The sequence below is a fragment of the Saccostrea echinata genome, unplaced genomic scaffold (genome assembly GCF_033153115.1).
Source record: "Saccostrea echinata isolate AGI-Se365-2 ecotype Australia unplaced genomic scaffold, CSIRO_AGI_Sech_v1 ptg000046l, whole genome shotgun sequence".
Classification (NCBI taxonomy): Eukaryota; Metazoa; Mollusca; class Bivalvia; order Ostreida; family Ostreidae; genus Saccostrea; species Saccostrea echinata.
Genome location: NW_026889795.1, coordinates 9,612,501 through 9,635,071, shown reverse-complemented (window position 1 = coordinate 9,635,071; position 22,571 = coordinate 9,612,501). Strand labels below are relative to the sequence as shown.

Here is a 22,571-nt window from a genome sequence, read left to right as displayed (position 1 = left end):
AATAGTTACATATAAAATAAAATTAATGTAAACTTCAGTATTAACTAATTTTAGATCATATATTTGTCTATGTGACATAATTTTCATGAATTCAACTGATTTACAATTTTTCATATTAATATGTCCATGTAATGAGACGTGTCCTGTGTCTAGTCTGGAGAAATACCTCGGAAAGCTGAATCCAAATTGTGAAAGTTTTTGGCATGCAGAGACCGAAGCGCCATATCAATGATTCAGATGCTGTTTGGTATGACATTTCTCCAGTAGGTCATAATACTTTGGGAAATTTTATGAAAACAATATCTATGAAAGCCGAACTCTCAACTCTGTATACAAACCATTGCATACGTGCCACGTGTATTACTAGTTTGGATCAGCGTGGGATAGAAGCTCGACACATCATGTCTGTCAGTGGACATAAGTCCGAAACTTCCATAAAAAGCTATTCAAGATGTGTAAGTGAAACAAAAAAGCAAGAAATGTTTGATGTATTGTCATCTGTGGTTTACCCATCACCAAAGCTAGGGCTAGAAAACCCAGTTGTTCCAACAAATTCTTGTATCAGCATTTCAGAAAGTCAGCTCTTAAATTTGAATAACTGTGAATTTGAGACTGTCAGTACCGAACAATTGCTATCTAAAGTCCTACATGATGAAAATGGTTCAGATTTGTTTGCAAATGTTCCAGAAGAAAAGGAGAATGTTAAAGTTGACCAAACGCCTCAAAACTCTTGTGGCCCATTATCCAAAAATGTCGGTCAAGTGCACATTCACTATTACATGGGAAAAGAACAACAAAAGTAAAGATGCTGTAATGTTCTTTATTGGACTCTGTAAATCATTTAATGATTCTAAGATGTGTTTTTTCACTTTTCAATTGAACATTCAAATTCAAAGTTATTGCTGCTTAAATCGTTATTTCAGAATATGCATTATTCTGTTGAAATAAAATGTTACATATGTCTTAAAATTTATTACTATTATTATTGTCGGTATAATAAAACAATTGATCACCCTTCATGAGGTCAGCATATATAGTGAAATGATGCCCCTTGACCTGACCCACTCGATGACCTGACCTGACCTCGGCCGTTAGCCTCGGTCAGGTCAGGTCACCTCGTGGGTCAGGTCACGGGGCAACATTTCACCATATAGTTTTACATATCTTACATGGCAATATTGGAAACAAGAAATCCTCTTACGTAGTCATTTTAGATCACAATTCAACAATTTTATCACCACAAAATCTTCTCCTTTGCATACCAAGGTATATTATCGTAATACATGTATGTAGTTATAAAGTCTTTCTAATTAATGTGAATATGTAGATTTGTTTCTAAAATATATTGTCTGGACTCAAAACATTTGGCTACTCCAATATCATGAATATGGGATTCCCGCTAGGTAGTGCTATAAAACCTTTGCTTTTCGAAGATTAATTATTTACAATATAAAACTTTATTCTGCTAACAGGACTCCCTCTGGAGGGCATCAAATGTAAAAAAAAACATCCCAAAAGTCTCCTGGTCCAGTTCTGTACCCCGTGTGGTGTTCCCTTGTGTGTGGAGTGTACCAGCTCTGAGGATCACAGCAGACATGACCTTAGAAATATAGAGAAACTGTTTGAAAACATTCACAGGATAAAAGGTAAGCAAGTTTGAAATTTTATGCATGTAGCCACTGGAATATATTTTGAATATTTGACTATCTGTCTGTTTTATTTATCATATAAAAAAATATATAACAATAAACTTTAGTGACCTGTGCCAAAGGTCAAAATGATAATTTTCTGATCAAACTTTGAAGGCCATCCATTTAATTTTCTGCCTTGTTGCCTGTAGGTTTGTTTGCAACAAAAGTTTGGGAGGTACAGAAAAGTCACCTTGTCCATCTGTCTGTCTAGCTGTCCATTTGTCAGTCTGTGTAATCATGCCCAGGCCATAGCTCTATAATGAGGAAACACTGCAAGCTTATACTGGGAGCAATGATTCTGCATCTTGACCTTGACCCAAAATCACTTTAGCAATTTCAAAGTCACTTGCAGAAAATGTTTACCAAGAATTCCTTAACCTGTATTTATTGCCTCAAATTCATTTGAACAAATTAAAGGTCACTAGCAGAAAATGTATTATTTGGGTACCTTACATAACTTTCAAATGGATAAACATTGGAAGTTTATACTTCACAGAAAACTTTCTTAGGATTTGAGAACATAAACTTCCAATGTTTATCCATTATCCATTGTTTACATGTCGGCATTTTAAATGCTTATGTTCACGAAATGTCAAATCTTGCTACTCCGAAATTTGTTTTACTAGATTTTTAATAGAAATGAATTATACTTTCGTAGTACTTAATACGATTAACCAATTCACTTGCACTGTATATGAGAAATTTGTACAATTTATAAGATATGTTTATTTGAATGTTTAACACTTGAAACTGTCATGCCCCAATCCTGTAGTACTTTCAGTACTCTGATTACTTTAAGACTTTGCTTTCTTTATGGATTAAATTCGTTGAGATGATCCTTGTCATCTTTGATTATCTATTTCTTTTTAATTTTGTAGATGGACATATATTTCTGATGTGCCTTCTTCTTTCCAAATCCTACAAAATAAACATCAAAGAAAGAAATTGGATGACCAAATATAATGCCGTTGCCAACAGTTTCCATGCCAAGGAAGTCACAAAGCCATTCGCTCCTACAGATTTAGAAAAATACAAACCAGTTCTGAAATTCAATGAATCGGAAATCAGTTTTTCCACTGAGTTCTTCAAAGATATCAGTTTCCTGAAATTTTCAAAGAATTCAGAATTTCTTGATATTTTCTTGACTTGGGCAGAAAAAGGAAACATCTCTGAGTACTGTAGATCATGGAATTATCAAAGAAGAGAAAATGAAGTCTGCTGTTGGTTGCTGCCAGAAAAAACAGAGGAGTTGTTAGGAAGACTTGGGGAAGATATTTTCACGCACCCAACAATGGAGGACCAGTCATTCCATGAAGCCGTATTTAGAAAATGTAGGTCTACTTTCAGTGCACCTAACATAATTCTTTAAAAATAATTAAAGGCAGACGTTTGTCTGAATGATCAATAGTATCTATTAGCAAAATTTTGTTAATTAACGTCAAGAAAAAGAATTCTAATATATTTCTTTTTAAGATGAAACATATACATAATCATACTTTGACTAATTTGTTTAAGTATAATAATACTAGAGTTTTTGTCTCTTAGTCGGTGTACCAATTCAGGTAATAATGAGGGGAGACAAATCTGTCAAACTTTTCATTGAAAATCTAAGAAAAGGGAAGACCATGATGTACCACGCCTCTGGGATGATAATCGGATGTGCTGGTAGTGGGAAAACAACATTACTACAAAGACTTAAAGGCATCGATCTGAAAGAAATAAAGAAAAACACCAATTCAACCAGGGGAGTTGATATCCACACTGATGTCTTTGAAGTAACAGATAACATCCATGGTATGCTTTATTCATTGTCTTCATTGATCGTGATAAGTTGCTATTTATATAATAGTGTTGTGATTTGCATGCACTATGCCTAAGAAGTAGTCAGGGTTTGACATTTGGTGCAGGAAACGGAGGCAAGTGCACTATGTGTCAAACCCTGACTACTTTTTATGCATAGTGCATGCAAAACAAAACAGCATCAAATGTAATTTTTTTGATGACTGTTCTATAAAAAATGAGATTTTTTTTTAAGTTTACCTGAGCCCAAGGCTCAAGTGAGCATTTCTGATGACGTTTTGTCCGTCATCCGTCTGTCTAGCTGTCGAAGTTTAACATAGGATTATATAGAAAATGTATTTAAAAATCTTCTTCTCAAGAACAGCAAAGCCATGATTAGTCATATTATAATAGAAGTATCCTCAGGTAGTGTAGTATAGCCACTAACCAAAAGGTTAAGGGTGAAACGATATGTAAATTTAGGATATTACTTTATTTCCCTTAAGTTACAGTATCTGGTGATGTCAAAGTTAAATAATTGATACAGTACTAAGGTCTACCAGATGGCTTGGCTATATCACATTGTTATTAATCCCTTTGAAGTATAATTAGTTAATCTCTCAAGTCAATTAAGTTGCCTAATTATCTATTCTTAAGGCATGACAGGTGTGACAACAATTATCACTCTACCTGTGCATGTCACCTATTCATTCATTGACAAGCCAATCTGAGTAAATCAAATAATTACTAGATTTACTCTATAACAAAATATATTGAATAAAGAATAGTATTTGGGACAGAGAACAGTTAGTCAGAGTTAGTGATAGAGAGAGTTAGCTTGATTTAGGGCATGCAGCTAGCAGACCCAGTCTTAGATGTGTATATATAATGTACATATTCCTGTTATAAAGACTGGAAAAGACATTTCTACTTATGTCTTAATCCTTGAAGGTTTTATGTCAAGGACAGTAACCAAGTCTTATGGTTACTGCGTGACCAAGTGTTGTAGGGTGCACTACTCATTCCGGGTGGACCCCTACCCTCCCCGAGCGGCGGTCACAGTAGACTCAAGTTTGTTCCAATCATGACCCCTGGGGGTAGGGCAGGGCCACAACAGGGGGGGGGGTCAAAATTTACCCTAGGAATATTTAAAAAATATCTTTTAAAAAAAATCTTTTTAAGAACAGCTAAGCCATTATTAGTCATATTGATACAGAAGTATCCTCAGGTTGTGTAGATTTAAGGGGGCCAACTGGAGTTTTCATTGCGCAATACTTTGTGCAGCATAGTAAAATAAATCGTATTTACTGTTTTAAAGCAACTGTTTTTTACATAATTTATAAAAATTAACAAATTTAGGAAATCTCAGGTTAAAAAAATCTAATTACATTTTTAAATATCTGATTTTTTAAACGATTTTTCAAATGATGGGTAGATAGACGTCGTAATACTAGTAGTGTGCTTTGGACGTTATGAATAACCGAAGTTCTTTAAGCGGGGTCATTAACTATGTCATAAAATAAAAAGTATTAAATAGATGCTCTTGAAATTTTACACATAGAAAATTGAGAATCTCACAATCATTTGTTTTAATGTAAATTTGTGGTATCCATCATGTTTTGTTGTACTCCATAAAAACAGGAATTATAAAATGTCATGAATTTTGACATTTTGTGATACCCCCTGTGGAAACCAGACGGTAGAATTTCGTATTTTTTGCATATAATGTACAATAAATTATTACCCATGAAATAATATAATTGGAGCAAAAAGTCTTTAGTAGCATTTGTATTATTTTTTCCGAAGTGCGAAAAAAAATGGTATTTTCCTATATAATCCGATAGTTAATGTACCTGTATTTTGAGATGGTCCCTTAAAAATAAACAGACGGTAGATTTTCACTAAACTTGGTATGTATACTTAAGTCAATGTAAGGTACATATGGTATAAAATTAAAGAGTTTCTCTATAGTAGTTTTCACACAATAAAACCCCAGTCGGCTCGCTCAAATTTTATCAAATCATGAGGGTAGGGCAGGGCCACAGCAGTGGATCAAAGTTTACATAGGAATATATAGGTGTAATGGTGAAGGGGCATTTAAGTAAAACGAATTGAAGACTTCAAATAGTGGAATGACCTGACAACACTTGAAATGGACTAGCCTAAGGTTATATAAGGCAAAGTTTTGGGAAAATCAGGCTTTCAGATGGTATCTTAAGAAGTTGGATGTTGAATCAGCGATAAAGAAATTAAGGTATTCAATCCTAATAGCAAAAGAGTCAATGAAATTGAATACATAACAGATGTGTAAGTGTTGAATACTCAGCATTTTTATGCCCCGCCATGAATATGGCCGGGGCATGTAGTGTTTGTCATGTCCTTCTTCCGTCCTTCCGTCTGTCCTTTCGTCGTGCTTTGCGTTTAGCTCAGTTCAAAGGTCAGTTTCAAAGAAACTATCCAAGATATTGTCAACAAACTTCATATGCCGATAGATATTGAGGAGAGCTATGCAACTGCATCAACATTTTTGGACCTTGACCTTTCCTTTGACCTTGACCTCACTTTTCCTAAATTAATGTTTAGCTCAGTTTTAAAGATACCATTCAAGATAGTGTAATCAAACATCATGCGTTGTTACATAATGATGAGAGCTATTCAAATGCATAAACATTTTTGGAACTTGACCTTTCCTTTTACCTTGACCTCACTTTTTATTAAATTAGTGTTTAGCTCAGTTTTTAAGAAACCATTCAGGATAGTGTTATCAAACTTCATATGCTGATACATACTGATGAGAGCTAATCAGCTGCATTAACATACTTGATCTTGACGTTTCATTTGACCTTGACCTCACTTTTATCAATTTATGTTTAACTCAGTTTTCAAGAAACCATACATAATATTTTTATCAAACTTCATATGCTTATACATACTGATGTAAGCTTTACAACTGCATCAACATTTTTTGACCTTGACTTTTCCTTTGACCTTAATTTCATTTATTTTAAATTAGTGTTAAGCTCAGTTTTAAATAAACCATTCAAAATATTTTTATTAAACTTAATATGCTGTTACGTATTTGTGAGAACTATTCAACTGCATCAAAAATTTGTTGACCTTTTGCTTTCCTGTGACCTTGACCTCACTTTTCTTAAATTTGCATTTTGCTAAGTTTTAAAGAAATCATTTAAGATATATTTATGTAAGCTTATGCACTTATATATAATTTGGTGAGAATTTATCATCTATATCCAACTTTTTAGATTTCAATTTTAAAGAAACTATTCAAGATATTCTTATCAAATATCATACACTTAAACAAATTTTCATGTTGCATTACTAATATACCCTCGGCGGGGCATTCATGTCCTATGGACATACATGTTTTCTAGTTTAGATGTAATTCCCATTTATTACTATTAGAATGTAAGGGTGGGATGTGTCCTAATATATGACCTCGAATTTCGCTAAGAGTTATTTCCCTGTTTTAAATTAATAAAAAAATCAATTTTAAAAAACTTTTTCGGTAAAAAAAAAAATCCTTTTCAATTGTCATTCTATTTCTTATGTGTTTTAGAACATTTTTCCACTACATTATTTATTGATATTATTATTATTATTTGAATTTTTATTTAAAAAAAAAATTGCACCATAGACTTCAATGCAATCTTTGTTAAGTACTGCTTAGTTAATTATATTATTTGAAACTTTCTCTTGGTAAATCCTTTTCTACTGTAAATTGCTTCAAATTAATATCAGAGTATTATGTATGTGATGGACATCTGAGGATAAAGGATAGAAAACCTCATGGGTAAGAGCAAGAAAAAAAAAGCATAAAAGTTATATCCTGGGAAACTAATGTTAAGTTCTGGGTGTAGTAAATCTGAAGAAGATTGAGACAACTGGTTCTTATCTATTAATGGATACCAAGGGGAGAAACACGGTGCAAGTAGTACCTTACCCAGTCCCCATCTCTAGATAAAAGAAAATTTAAGTAGTGTGTGATATACCCTCAGACAGAGCTGTCTTAATAATCATTCCAATCATTAAATCAGACAGAGTAAAAGGAAAACCAATATATCCCTTGTAAGAACCTGATCATACAATTTACATAGGAAATATCTTTAAAATATTCTGCTCAAGAACAACAAAGCCAATATTAGTCGTATTTATACACAAGCATCCTTAGGTATTGTAGAATCAAGTTTGTTCAAATTATGACCCCCCAGGGGTAGGGGCAGAACAGAGGGTCAGAGCTTTGAATAACAATATGCAGGAATCATCTTTTGCTCAAGAACAGCAAAGCCATGATTATATTGTTATAGAAGCACCCTCAGGTAATGTAGATTCAAATTTGTTCAAATTTAGAGGGGGGTAGGATGGGGCCACAATGAGCAATCAGAGTTATACATAGGAATACATTGTAAGGTCACCTTAGTTACTCAGGTGGCCTATTGCTATCTGTATTCGTCCGGCGTCGTGACATGTGCGTCATCTGTTAACATTTGAATATTTTCACCTTTTTCTCTCGAATCACTGAATCAATTTTTTACCAATCTGAGCATACAGCATATATGAGTGAAGAGAAACAAAATATGTGAATTTCATGATCCCTGCCTCATTGGGGCTTTAAGGGTGCGGCTTAATTAAACCATCAAAATAAGTGCTATCATTAAAAATCTTCTTTACTCCTGGGCATCCAGCAATGGAACTGTTGTTAGGATTGTTATAAACATTGAGTCCTCTACCTAAACTGAGAAATTCATGTCCCCTAGGTACGGAGTTCTGGTGTTAGGACAGGGCTCTATTGATTATAATACATAGTGAAAATGCATTAAATATTCCTCTTGGGTATTAAAGAGACTAACTAAGTACATTGATGAGCAAGGGTGTTTTTTTTTTCAAAAAATTGCAAAATTCATTGCCCCAGGAATGAGCTCTGGTGAAAGGGGGTGGGTCTATTGATTATATAGTGAAAAGGCATAATTTCTTTGAAATTATGAGTGATGAAAATATATTCTGCTCCTGATTATAAAGCAAAGAAACAAAGTGTATATTTATGAAAAGCAGCAGTGCTTCTTCAGAATTGTGAGATTCATGGACCCTTACTTATGTAGCAATATGCCTTTATCACCTGCATATTGGGTTTATGTCTCTTGGTTGATTTGATACACAATAGCATGCTCTACGTATGAACAATTTCAAAACAAGGCATGCTATTGACAAACTAGTTGATGAAACAAGGATATAAACAGCCGCGTTTGAAGTCATCATTTCGCAAATTTTATGGTCGATACAATCACCTCGTCAGCAAATACAACCTCTCATGAAGTCAAATGCTGACTGATGTTTTTCATACTAATTGTTGTCGCCCGTGTGGCAGAGTGGAAGAGCGTCTGCTCTAGAGTCCCAGAGTAAAGAGTTGATTCTTCGGATGAGACCGTATAAATCGAGGTTCCGTGTCGCAGTAGGTGCTGGCACGAAAAAGATCCCTCACTGCTCATTGGCCCTGAGTGCTGAGCATAGGTCAAGATTTGCAGTTCTCCACCGGCAAGTGGTGGCGTCTCCATATGATTGAAAAATTCTCGAGAGGGATGTTAAACAACAAGCAAACAAAAATTTATACTGATTGTTAGACCATTATTTAGACACTGAATTGTGTACGGATTTTTCCATTTTCAGCTCACCTGAGCTGAAAGCTGAAGTGAGCTTTTCTGATCATCTGTTGTCCGCCGTCCGTCCATCTATCCCCCTGTCTGTCCATCCGTCCGTCTCTAAACTTTTCACATTTCCAACTTCTTCTTAATAATTACTACGCCAATTTTAAGCAAAGTTGGTCAAAGCATCCTCGGGTAAAGGGGAGTTTAAATTGTTAAAATGAAGGGTCAAGTCTCCTTACAAGGGGAGATAATCAAGAAAAGACAAAAATAGGGTGGGGCCATAAAAAAATCTTCTTCTCAAGAACCCTTGGGCCAGAAAAGCTGAAACTTATGTAGAAGCACTCTGGGGTATTGTAAATTTAAAATTGTTCAAATCATGACCCCAAAAAGTAGGGTGGGGCCACATTAGGGAAATTTTTACACTGAAATATAAAGGCCAAAATCTTTAAAAATTCTTCTCAAGAACCACTGGGCCAGAAAAGCTGAAACTTATGTGGAATCATCCTCATGAAGTGTAAATTCAAGTTTGTTCAAATCATGACCCCCGGGGGTAGGGTGGAGCCACAACGGACGATCAGTTTTACATTAGGATATATAGGAAAAAAATTTAAGGACAGATGATACGTTGTTCAATAATATATAATTTTTGTTAAGATTTTGTCATTGAAATATTGCTACTTTAACATGCTTACTCGCAAAAAATTGAGGTAACTTAACAGGCAAATGTGCAAGATACAAATTTTAAATATTTTTCATATATTACGAAGATATACGAAACAGATATTTGAGAAACGTATCGTCTGACCTTAATAGCAATTCTCTGTAACCACTTAAACTTCTTTGACACGCATGGTCACCGATTTTGATGAAACTTTGCCCATTATTACAACTTGACAACAGAAACATATATCAAATAAAATTTCGTTGCTATGTGTCTTGGTTGGCATTGTAACAGCCAGAAAAGTCGGAAAAATTGAGATTGTCAGCTACTTTGAATCTTTATTAAGCCTTAATAAACATGATAAAGACTAAGAAAAACAAACGAACCATTCTCACAAAATCATGACACCTTGTTGCCACTTATTCTATGAAGAAACTATTTAGAATATATCTCTAAGTAAGTGGTAGCCATGGGTACATTTGGAATATGCTGAAAAATGCTGAAAAACGCTAATATTCACTAATGATAGGTGTAACATGATCAAACTCAATCAACAACCTAAGAAAAACAATTAAAATATTTGACCTTAAGTAATTAGGTATTGGCAATATTATTCTAAAAATAACTTTCAAGGTTGCCATGGTAGCACAGTGTAACCATGCAAAATCTGTTGCTAAGATTGGGTTAATGCTGCTATCTTGAGGAAAAACAATAAAAATCATGACTGGCACATATACATCGTTAAGACCTTGCAACACCGACAACATTAGAAAAATTGGGATTAAATGTTACCTTGCAGTGTAACCGTGGAAACAACGTACCAGTTGTTTAACGTGATATTTTTTTGCTGCTTTAGTAATTTACTTACCTTTAAATCAAGAAACATATTCTGGACTCATATTGAATAGTACTTATCTGGTAGAATTAAAGTTGAATATCATATATTGATAAAGTTTGATGAAAAATACACCTTTGCTAAGGTTACCAAGAAGGGAAGAGGTTTGATTTTTTAAAACTTTATATTAATATTAAACCCAATGTGCCAGTTTTTTGCATCCAGTTAGAGATTGGGTGGTAGTCAAAATTAAATGTCAGGTAAGTTGTTCATAAATATAAATCATAAAAGTTTTGGGAATTACATACAAGGGTATGTATCCAAGGAAACAAAATATTTTTCAGATTCTTATGCATATTTTTTCGGCTAATTTCAATAACAATGCTCTACACTAGACAAAATTGCTAACGCACCACCTAAATAAATTAACATTTTTCTTTTCAAAACTTGTTTATGATGTTTTTGATGTATAATTATTTATAATTAGTATATAGTTACTTTAGTATAAAATGAGACATTTTTATGCTTTAACTGATAAATAACAACAATGTTTACTGAAGCGTAACCACTTCATAGAAAAAAATAAAATCACATTTATACTTTTTTGGTGGAATTAATTTCTAATTTTTTCTTTGTGGTTGTGTTCTTTATGTTTGTACTAATTAAAAACTCAGAAAAAAAGTTACACTGTATGCGGCGTTTGACTCTAGAAGAGCGTGCAAAGGCAGCCAGTATGGTGTCTGCAGGGGGTTCCTTTGAAGAAATTTGTAAAAAAAAAAAAAAAAAAAAAAAATTGAAAGAATTAAATGATTATGAATTTCTCTGGTGAAAAATTGTTAAAAATGAATTAACGATCATAAAAATGTTTATAATAGATATCGACGGCATTAAGTGAGCACCACACAATAATATCAAAATTGTTCCACAAAATTGGGGCAACCGGAAGTTGGGTGGATTTGGTAGGGACACCAAGGCACTGGGTAACTACTTAGCGATATGGTAGTCAATCAGGGTATATCATTTGATTTTTAAGTGGGAGACTGCTCCCGTCGCAACGTCACGGACCACCATCGGTAATCACCAACTTCATATCTTGGCAAAAACGGTGCGCAGTGCACGTCGGGAAATTGGTTTTCGGACAAGAAGGTCCTTTAAGGGTCTTGACATGACACCAAGACATTTGTCAATCCAACTATTTTGGGAAAGATGGCATATTTTGTATACTAGTACCAATCAGGAAAATGATCAATTCACAAATAAGAATAATAAGTGGTGCATTAGCAATTTTGTCTAGTGTATTTAAAGAATTTTATTCGAATTTTTTGAAATGTGAAGATAAGGGTCACACAAACGCCTTAAAAAATTGATCGTCAGTTATATAGAAGTATGCTTTTTAGGCTCAAGTGAGCTTTTCTGATCACATTTTGTCTGGCGTCCGTTTGTCTGTCTGTCTGTAAAGTTTTCACATTTTCGACTTCTTCTCAAGAACCACTGGGCCAATTTCAACCAAACTTGCCACAAAGTATCCTTGGGTGAAGGGAATTCAAGTTTGTTCAAATGAAGGGCCACGCCCTCTTTCAAGGGGGGATAATTAGAAATTAGTGAAAAAATAATGCCATCATTTAAAAATCTTCTCAAGAACCACTGGGCCAGGAAAGGTTAAAGTTATGTTGGAATCATCCTCAGGTAGTGTAGATTCAAATTTGTTCAAATCATGGTTCCCGGGGTAAGGTGGGGCCACAATGGGGGATCAAAGTTTTTCATAGGAATACATAAAAAAATCTTTAAAAATCTTCTTCTCAGGAACAGCAAAGCCAAGATTGTTAATATTTATATGGAAGCATTCTCAGGTAGTGTAGATTCAAGTTTTTTTTTTTCAAATCATGACGCCCGGGGGAAGGGCGGGGCAACAATGGGGGATCAAAGTTTTACATAGAAATATGTAGAAAAATATCTTTAAAAATCTTCATCTCAAGAACAGCAAAGCCAAGATTGTTCATATTTTCTGAAGCATCCTCATGTAGTGTAGATTCAAGTTTGTTCAAGTCATGACCCCGCCGGATAGGTTGGGGCCACAATGGGTGATCAAAGTTTTTCATAAGAGTATATCGGAAAAAATCTTTAAAAATCTTTTTCTCAAGAACAGCAAAGCCATGATTGGTCATATTTAAATGAAAGCATCCTCAGGTAGTGTAAATTCAATTTTGTTCAAATAATGACTCCCGGGGGTAGGGTGGGGCCACATTGGTGGATCAAAGTTTTACATAGGTATACATAAGAAAAATCTTTTTCTCAAGAACATAAAAGCCATGATTAGTCATATTGATATGGAGGCATCCTCGGGTAGTGTAGAATAAAATTTATTCAAATGAGGGCCCCCGGGGGAGGGGTGGGGCAACAATGGGGAATCAAACTTCTACAAATAAATATATGGGAAAAAAAATAAAATTCAAGCCCCCCCCCCCACCACCACCACCCCCTGTAGACTTTTCAATACTGAACTGATTTTTTTCTTTTTTCCTAGCCAATGTGCTCAGGTGAGCGACGTGGCCCATGGGCCTCTTGTTAAAAAGATAGGATAAGATTAAAACACTTAGAGAGTAATTTTAAAATCCCTTCGTGGTATTAAAACCATGGCAACCGTTGCCATCCTACAGTGCTGCTATCCCACAAGTTGACATGGGATGGGTTTGGATAGGATTTAGGATTGAGGATTCACGATAGAAACATATAGTAGTTAATCCAATCCTATTCTATCCTATCCTGTATCCTACAGCCAATCAGATTCGAGTAAAGGTTGATTCATATTTCAGAATTAATTACAAAAACGGAATATGTTTTAAAACGTTTACAAAAGAAATATTTATAAAATTACGATAAAAAATAAACATTTTTTGTTTATTTTAACACAAATTAATAATTAACTTCGATTGACATTGCGTACGATTTAAGCGTGAACGATCACCGGAAGAATCTTCACATGTAAACAACGAAGAGTTCGGACATCAAGAGATCTTATTTTCTTCAGCATGTTTGGATGATTAAGCCAATTCCTTCTTGTTTTGAAGTTCAGTAACATGTAACTGTGTTAAATGTGCTCTGTTTGTCTGGATAATTCTACACAAACCGCCAACGGCTGACTTGAACAGATCGCAAGAACATGTAAGTATACTAAACACTGTACATGTGTGCATGTTTATACATTTCCCTCCTTTAAACAATGTTATAATGACTTAAGCTATCAAAAATTTTATTCAATTATAATGTAGACAAAAATCGGGTGTGGAAAAATAGGTAGTGTAGGAAGGGGAGGGGGTTAAAAATTTACAAATACTCTGTCATGATTCAATGTGTTCTAAAACAATAAGATGTATTATGGCTTTTTCAGTTTGTTATTACTATATTATTTCCCTACTGTGGTTTAAAAAAATGTTGTTTTTTTTTTTATTTGAGTTCAATTATAATAAAATAAAGACAGAATCATTTCTTATGCTACTGTTTAAATTGTATTATAAGCCAACTCAGCACTTACATGTACATTGTATGTATGACCATTTCTGGGTTATGAATTATAAATTAATCATTCATTATTCTTCATTGCAGAGAATGATACTTGGTTTTGCCTGCCCACATCAAAATATTTTGTGAGGAAAAAAGGATATTACATTTTAAAAGTAGGTATGATTATTAACATGTGTTTATGCATGAATCTCAGTATAATACATACATATCATTATCTGAGTTGAGATGAAGTTTCTGCAGATTCTCTGAGTAAGTGATTTTTCTTCTTTTTTTTTTTTAAAAAGAGTAAAACTGAAAACAATGTTATATTGTTCTGGTCATCATGGTCATCATCATGTTATATGTATTTTCAGAATTTTTTTCTTATTCAAATTTTAAGCAAAGAAGAAAACAAACAAAAAACATAAATAGATTAATACAAGCAAAAAAATTCAAAACAGAGAAAACTAGATGCTGTCATGAGACAGTAATACCCGCACTAAGGTGTTTGCCTCTAAATGCACACTCCTTCATATTGGGCTTACCAAGGAAAAAGTCCAAATAATTCTATAATTTACACAGTACATGTATTCGTCAAATCGAGCATAAAATGCTCAGGTGACCATGTGACTCATAAACCTCTTATAAGCATTTCATATACTTAATTCATTACCAGTCTGAAATAACAGAATTTAATTAATGATGTAAATTAGGTTTTGATAAAAGGGGGGGGGGATCAATTTTTGGCCCATAATTGGAACTTTTTGAATTTATTTTCTCAACAACAAATAATATTATTTTACCGTAGTACAAAGCGTTTTTGATGAATTTATCAAAATGTGCAAACTTTTTTTAGTATTTGATTAGGCAAAAACCACCTTGAAAAGCCATACCCAATCAATTTTGTCACCCCCCCCCCCAACACACACACACACACAATTGCCCGTTTTTGGAAATAGGCCTAGATGGCAAAGTTATGTTAAAACATTGTGTCTTATGATAATTTAAAATTTGTTCTTGTACTGTACGTGTATGTGAACACCTTTTTGAAAATTTCTACATCACATTGGGCTTGTGTCACCCTACCAGTACTAGTACTAGTTTTACCAATATCATTTGTAGATTGCACATGCCATGTGACATGGTGCAGTGTTACATGTATATCAGTGGAAATTAATTCATTTTGTGTTTTAATTGGATTATATTTCATGAAGTTGACAGGACCTATGACAGTCGGTAAGTACAAGTTTAAGTATAGATTGGGGTAAAATAAACCGAAATGCAAATGGTTAGGTTAAAGTTTAAAAAGGATCAAAGATCATCAGCAATCTCCTTTGCAGAGTTGTCGTTCGTTTCTCTCTCAGACACTGAATGTATGAGCCGATGGTAGAGAGTGGATCATCGGATGCCAAATAGACGAATTTCACATTCTGAAGAGTTATCTCCCGTTGTCGACATTACATTCAGTTACAGGCACAGATCCAGGAATTTTTTTTCCGGGGGGAGGGGGGGGGGGGTCCACACCTCAGTCAAAAAAATTCCAGCCCAGAATTTCCCGAGGAGCAATAAAAAAAAAAACAAACAAACAAACAAACAAAATAAAAACAATGATGGTGGGGTCCATGTTTTAAAAGGGGGAGGGCATCCAAAGTCATTTTTTATTTGCTTCTGTCATGTCTGTAAATCAGTATATATAGTCCTATTTAAATAACTCTGCAAATTCCAGGGGGGGGGGGGGTTCTAATCTCCCTAGCCGCTCCCTGTCCCTGAAATGACAAATGATCACGTGACTCCTAAATAGTAGAAAACTTTTCCATTTGACTATACATAATTTTGTTTCTTGTGTTATTATGTCATGTACATCTAATGGTTTAAGGTTATGAACCCCTGGAGGTCATCCCCACTCTCTTAATGAACTGGAAATGTTCATAATATGACTACATCAAATTAAATAAAAGTGCATCAATGATAAGATTACTTGACATTTCATTCATGAATTTGGGTCAACCCATGTACCCTCCTAGAATTAGGAATGAAAATCATTCAAAGAGATGAACCATTAAACTATTTGTATATATTCACATTTTTTTTAATGTCAAACCAAAGTATTAGACTAGTTTGCATACATGAACAAACAGGGGTCTGGGAAGGGGAAGGGGCAAGGGGAAGGAGTTATCTCTTTACGTCTTAATTGTTGAAAATTCCTAAAATGAATGTTAACCTCAAATCCGACTTGTACGTCTTCATTATTTTTAAGTGGTGGTGTCTCCGTATGAGTGAAAAATTCCCAAGAGGGACATTTAACAACAAACAAACATTAATGACTTAAAAAACACAATATACATGTACATGTTTATTAGTCAATGGATATACTTCTGATCATATCTCTAGTTCTCCCTTGAATCAGAAATGATGATATAAATATTTTAAGAATGATTAAGAGTTGAAAAGGTTGTGCATTTTAAAATTCACTAAGCTCTGTGGTTGAATTAGCTATACCAGTTTAGCTTATTTTGCTGCTCAAAGCACATTGATTAACTATTTTTAATCATACTGTTTTCTGAAATGTGAAGTTTTTTCAACATGGATACAAGTCATACCTTTTCAGCTTCTGAAAACAATGCATGAAAAAAAAACTGCTTTTCAAATACTGTAACTCTTTCCAAGTACTTGTGATCATCAGTTTTTAGCTCACTTGAGTTTATATGGTTTTCTGATCACATTTTTTTGTCATCCGTCTGTCTGCCTGTAAACTTTTCATATTTTTGTCTTCTTCACTAGAACCGCTGGGCCGATTTCAACCAACCCTGCCACAAAGCATCTTCGGGTAAATGGGATTCAAGTTTGTTCAAATGAAGGGTCACACCCTCTTTCAAGGGGGGATAATCAAGAATTAGTGAAAAGGGGGAGTTTCGATAAGGCCGCTCAGCGGCCCACTTTTTTTCATAAAAATAAATTTCATTTTATTTTTTCAAAACTAGTTTAGAATTCAAGATAAATATGTTAACTTTTGTTATTTATATTTCAAAAGTTAATATGAGATGAAATCACGCCGTAGCTGATACATACTAAAATGTACCCTCAGATCCGTTAACATTAGGCTTATGGGAAAATATAAGAGGGTGGCATTTATAAATCGATGTTTAGAATATGAAGTGCATTAGGGACACTCACCTAAATTTGTTCAGTAATTAGATATACTCTGCACACTAATTTCTTGAAATATGATGAGTGTCGCGTGTGCACTTCATATCCAAAAATTGAAAATTGCATAAAATTTGCATATCTAAAATTAGAAACCCTGGTTTCTTCATCTGACTCTGTGTTAAAATACTAAGCCAAAAGTAGCATTTTTTTTTTAAATCAAAGAAGATTCTCGATTATATTTACAGTAGAATATATTATCATATCCTATCTTCCTTTCGATATTTTTATGTCGCCAACGTATAACGTTAACGTCACATTTTTAGCTCACCTCCACGAAGGTTTGGGGAGCTTTTGTAATACCGTCAGCATCGGTGTTCCTGGTAAAAGTTTTTGAAGCAGATTTTTTTTTCAAGTATATATATGCCCTTCATTAATCAGAGTCACATGATCTAGCGTGTTTCCTTGTCACCAGTCAGGTTTCAGATGCTGCATTTTTAGCCAAAGAATGTCCAGGTAAATGTTTTAAAAGCAGATTTAAGTTTTTAGAGAAGAGCAGCTGTAAGCACTTGTTGACCAGATTTGCTTCATGATGCATCTACGGATGCACACTACCAGACTTGCTTCAGATGCTGGATCTGACCTACATTTCCTTAATGAGTGAGCAGGTTAAAAATTTTGAAGCGGGTCTCATTCTTATGCAACTATAAGCCCTATCATGAACAAACTTGCACTGATGATGCATCTAGGATCATCGTTCAGATGCTGGATCTTTCTTACATTTTCCAACTGACTGTACAAAAAATAAGGTTTAGAGCAAGTCCATTCCTTAACGTTATATCATGCATAGTTATATTTTTGACTCTCTTGTAAATAGAAATCCACGCTCCAACATGCTAGAGAAGCGCCCTTATATATATTTCCGTGTGGTTGATATAGAGAACATGGATTGTTTTAATTAAGTCTGGATGTCTAGGTGCATATGTCTGCATATGATTAAGGATTAAACACATATCTTTGGCGTTTACACATGTATTTCGAACTGCGCTCTGGTCTAGCAAATCATACATAATGAATTCTAAAACTCTCTAAATGAGAAATGACTAGAGCTGGTGAAGCAACTTAAGTATCTATGGAGAGTTGGGAAGTCAGAGGATATTAGTCCTGGCTGGGATTCTCTCAGTTATGCTGAAAAAATAATGCAGATCTATGTGAACACATATACTTCTAAGTTTCATAATGAAAAGGAAACACTCAATGTATTATAGATTTTTCCATCATTTGGCTATTCACATAATTACTTATCATGATAAAATATTTTTCACTGTAATTAATATTATCCATATTACATTGCAATTTACTGAAGCCGGTAGGTGCTAGGTAAAAGAAAAGTCAAGTTTCTAGCGCCTGCCATTGAAATATCTGGCGGCCGCCAGATAAAACTGTAGTGTTTTTGCTTTAACGACATCTACAACTTCTGTTTGTAGTCAAATCTGGGAGTTTCATGCCTTATTAGCAAATATCAAATCTACACTTTATACAAAAATTCAATTCATAAAGTCTTCACTTCATAACTTAAAATTTATGCTTTATTAGATTACATGTATACACCGCAAGAATTATTTGGCGGCTTCTAGTTATTTATGTGGCGGCCGCCAGATAAGTTTCTGGCCGCCGCCAGTTATTTATGTGGTGGTCGCAGGAAAACTATTTTGCAGCCGCCAGATACATTTTTCTAGCCGAATAATTATGTGGCGGACGCCATGCAGATAAAATATTTTTTATTTTTCTTACCTTACACCTACAATGTACATGTACCAGCTTACGTAGCAATATGATGGTTTTAAATAAACCTTTTATTTATGTATATATGTAAAGTTGCATTTATTTTTTAATCGTTCCGATTTTTTCTTTTTATTTCAAATCATTTTTTTTATTTCAATTTGATGATATTAAGGTATATTTTTATAAAACATGTACATATGTAGTTGTATAACCTCATTGATGAAGATGTATTGCATATATCTGCATGTATATGACGTTTTTACGTTTACCTATCTCCTGTCTACATATCTTTTTCATTTGCATTTTTCGTTTGTGAAAATGTTAAATATTGATTATAAAGTTTATGTATGAACTGTAGATTAATTATGATGTTAAAACTTTCTGTATATGTTTACATTTTATAAGTTAAATTCATTCTCTTTTAAAGAAAAGTAACATTTAACACACCAGAAAAATATCGCACCTTAAAAAAACATTCGCATAAAATCAATACCATTTTCCGTTAAAAAAATTTTTGAAATTGGTTAATTTATGTCTTTATTCATATTTATCCTATTTCATTTACGATTTTGACGGTTAAAAAAATCCACTTGCTCCCTATAAAAATGTTTACTCCAAAAATATACGAAAGGGGGTATACTTAAATTCTCAATTATCACGTGACTGGAAAATGCGCAACATAAATTATTTTCATATTTTTTGGAAGATAAGAAGTTTTTCTACAAAATATCAAAATTTCATGAAATTTCGTGAGGGGCCGAAAAACGGCCTTATCGAAACTCCCCCTTTGGTGGTATCATTTTAAAAAAGTCTTATCAAGAACCACTGACTGGGCCCAAAAAGTTGAAACTTTCTTTACATAGACAGTGTAGCTTCAAATTTGTTAAAATTATGACCCACTGGGGTAGGGTGGGGCCACATATGGGGATCCAATGATTTACATAGAAAAATGCAGGGGATTTTTTCCATCATAAATCTTCTTCTCATGAACAGCAAGGGCATTATTGTCATCCGTTTTCACAAAAGGGACCTAGGGGACATTAAATCTCATTTGTCTGTCAGTCTGTCCGTTTGTCAGTCTGTCTGTCTGTCACAATAAATTTAACCTTGGTCATAACTTCTGAATAATAAGAGATAGGGCTTTCATATTTCACATGTACATTACCTACAAGAACTTTCTAAACATACCATGATTTTTGAACCCATGACCTTGACCTTGAAGTTTGACCTACTTTTCAAAAAAAATTAACATTATTTTAAATGATCATTTTGAAAGAGAAAAGATAGGGCGTTCATATTATACATGTATATTACCTGTGACATGACTTTCTAAATATATCATGACTTTTGACTCTGTGACATTGACCTTGAAGTTTAACCAACTTTTCAAAAATGTTATATTTCCTTATAACTTTTGATTGAGAAGAGATAGGACTTTTATATTTGACATGTACATTACCTGTAACAAGATGTTTCCAAGCATGCTATGATTTTTTTACCCCTTGACCTTGATGTTTTACCTAATTTTCAAAAATTTTAACTTTGGTGATTACTTTTGAATGACATATGATAAGGCCTGCATATTTGAAACAATATGTCATAAATAATGGCATCCCATCCACTAGGACACGGAAAGCAGGGGACCACAATTCTTTGAATTTGCTTGTTAGTCATTTTGATATGGAAACATCCTCATATAGTGTGGATTCAAGTTTTTTATGCCCTGCCATGAATATGGCCGAGGCATATAGTGTTTGTCATGTCAGACTTCAATAAAACGTCATATGCTGATACATACTGATGTAAGCTTTTCAACTGCATCAAAATTTTTGACCTTGACTTTTCCTTTGACCTTGACCTTACTTTTCTTAAATTAGTGTCTAGATCAGTTTTGAATAAACAATTCAAGATATATTTATCAAACTTCATATGCTGATATATACTGTTGAGAGATATCAATTGCATCAACTTTTTTGACCTTGACTTTTCCTTTGACCTTGACCTCACTTTTTTAAATTATTGTTTATCTACGTTTTAAATAAACCATTTCTGATATTTTTATTGAACTTCTATGCTAATAGTAAATACATACTGATATAAGCTTTTCAACTGCATCAGCATTTTGACCTCAACCTTTCCTTTGACCTTGACCTCTCTTTTCTCAAATAAATATTAAGCTCAGTTTTAAATAAATCATTCAAGATATTTTTATCAAACCTAATATGCTGATATGTATTAGTGAGAGCTATTCAACTGCATCAAAAACTTTTCACCTTGCACTTTCCTGTGACCTTGACCTCCCTTCTCTTTAATTTGTATTTTGCGTAGTTTTAAAGAAACAATGTAAGATATTTTTATGTAAGCATGCACTTATACATAATTTTGTGAGAATTTGTCATCTATATCCATTTTTTTTAGGTCACCTGAGTCACTCAGGTGACCTATTGCTATCCGTTTTCGTCCGTCGGCGTGCGTCGTGCGTCGTGCGTTAACATTTGAACATTTTCAGCTTCTTCTCTGAAACCGCTCAACCAATTTCAACCAAATTTGGCATATAACATCTATGGGTGAAGGGGGACAAAATTTGTGAATTTCATGGTCCCTGCCCCCCCTGGGGCCTGAGGGGTGGGGCAAAAACCACTAAAATTAATGCAATTTTTAAAAATCTTCTTCTTTACTCCTGGACATCAAGCAGTCAAACTGTTAGCATGATTGTAATAAGCATTGAGCCCTCTACCAAAATTGTGAAATTCATGGCCCCAGGGAAAGGGGTTCTGGGGCTAGGGTGGGGCTATATAGATCATATAGTAAAAGTGCATTATTTCTTCAAAAATCTTCTTCTCTGCTCCTGGGTATAAAATAAACTAACTAAGTACACAGTTATGATAAGCAAGAATGCCCCTTCCAAAATTGTGAATTTCATGGCCCCTGGGTCAGGGGTTCTGGTGAAAGGGGGGGGGGCTCTATTGATTATATAGTGAAAATGCATTATTTCTTTGAAAATCTTCTTCTCTGCTTATGGGTATGAAATAAACTAACTAAGTACATAGTTATGATGAGCAAGAGTGCCTCTTCAGAAATTTTGAATTTCATTGCCCCTGGGTCAGGGGTTTTGGTGAAGGGGGGGGGGGGTTATTGATTATATAGTGAAAATGCATTATTTCTTTGAATATCTTCTTCTCTGCTTATGGGTATTAAAGAAATTAACTAAAAACATAGTTATGATGAGCAAGAGTGCCTCTTCAGAAATTGTGAATTTCATGGCCCTTGAATCAGGGGTTCTGCTGTTAGGGTGGGGCTCTATTGATTATATAGTGAAAATGCATTAATTCATTGAAAATCTTCTTCTCTGCTCCTGGATATTAAATAAACTAACTAAGTACATAGTTAGGATGAGCAAGAGTGCCTCTTCCAAAATTGTGAATTTCATGGCCCCTGGGTCAGGGGTTCTGGTGTTAGGGCGGGACTCTATTGATTATATAGTGAAAATGCATTAATCCTTTGAAAATCTTCTT

The 22,571-nt window shown here is 34.1% G+C and overlaps 1 protein-coding gene across 1 annotated transcript in view; it reads left to right on the top strand.

Moving 5' to 3' along the window:
• LOC133202018 (uncharacterized) overlaps positions 1-22,571 on the top strand; it is an 84,275-nt gene that overhangs the window by 701 nt on the left and 61,003 nt on the right. The window contains exons 2-4 of the mRNA XM_061337796.1: positions 1,473-1,646; positions 2,570-3,022; positions 3,237-3,485. Coding sequence (XP_061193780.1) covers positions 1,473-1,646; positions 2,570-3,022; positions 3,237-3,485 — 876 coding nt within the window. The remainder of the gene's footprint in view (positions 1-1,472; positions 1,647-2,569; positions 3,023-3,236; positions 3,486-22,571) is intronic.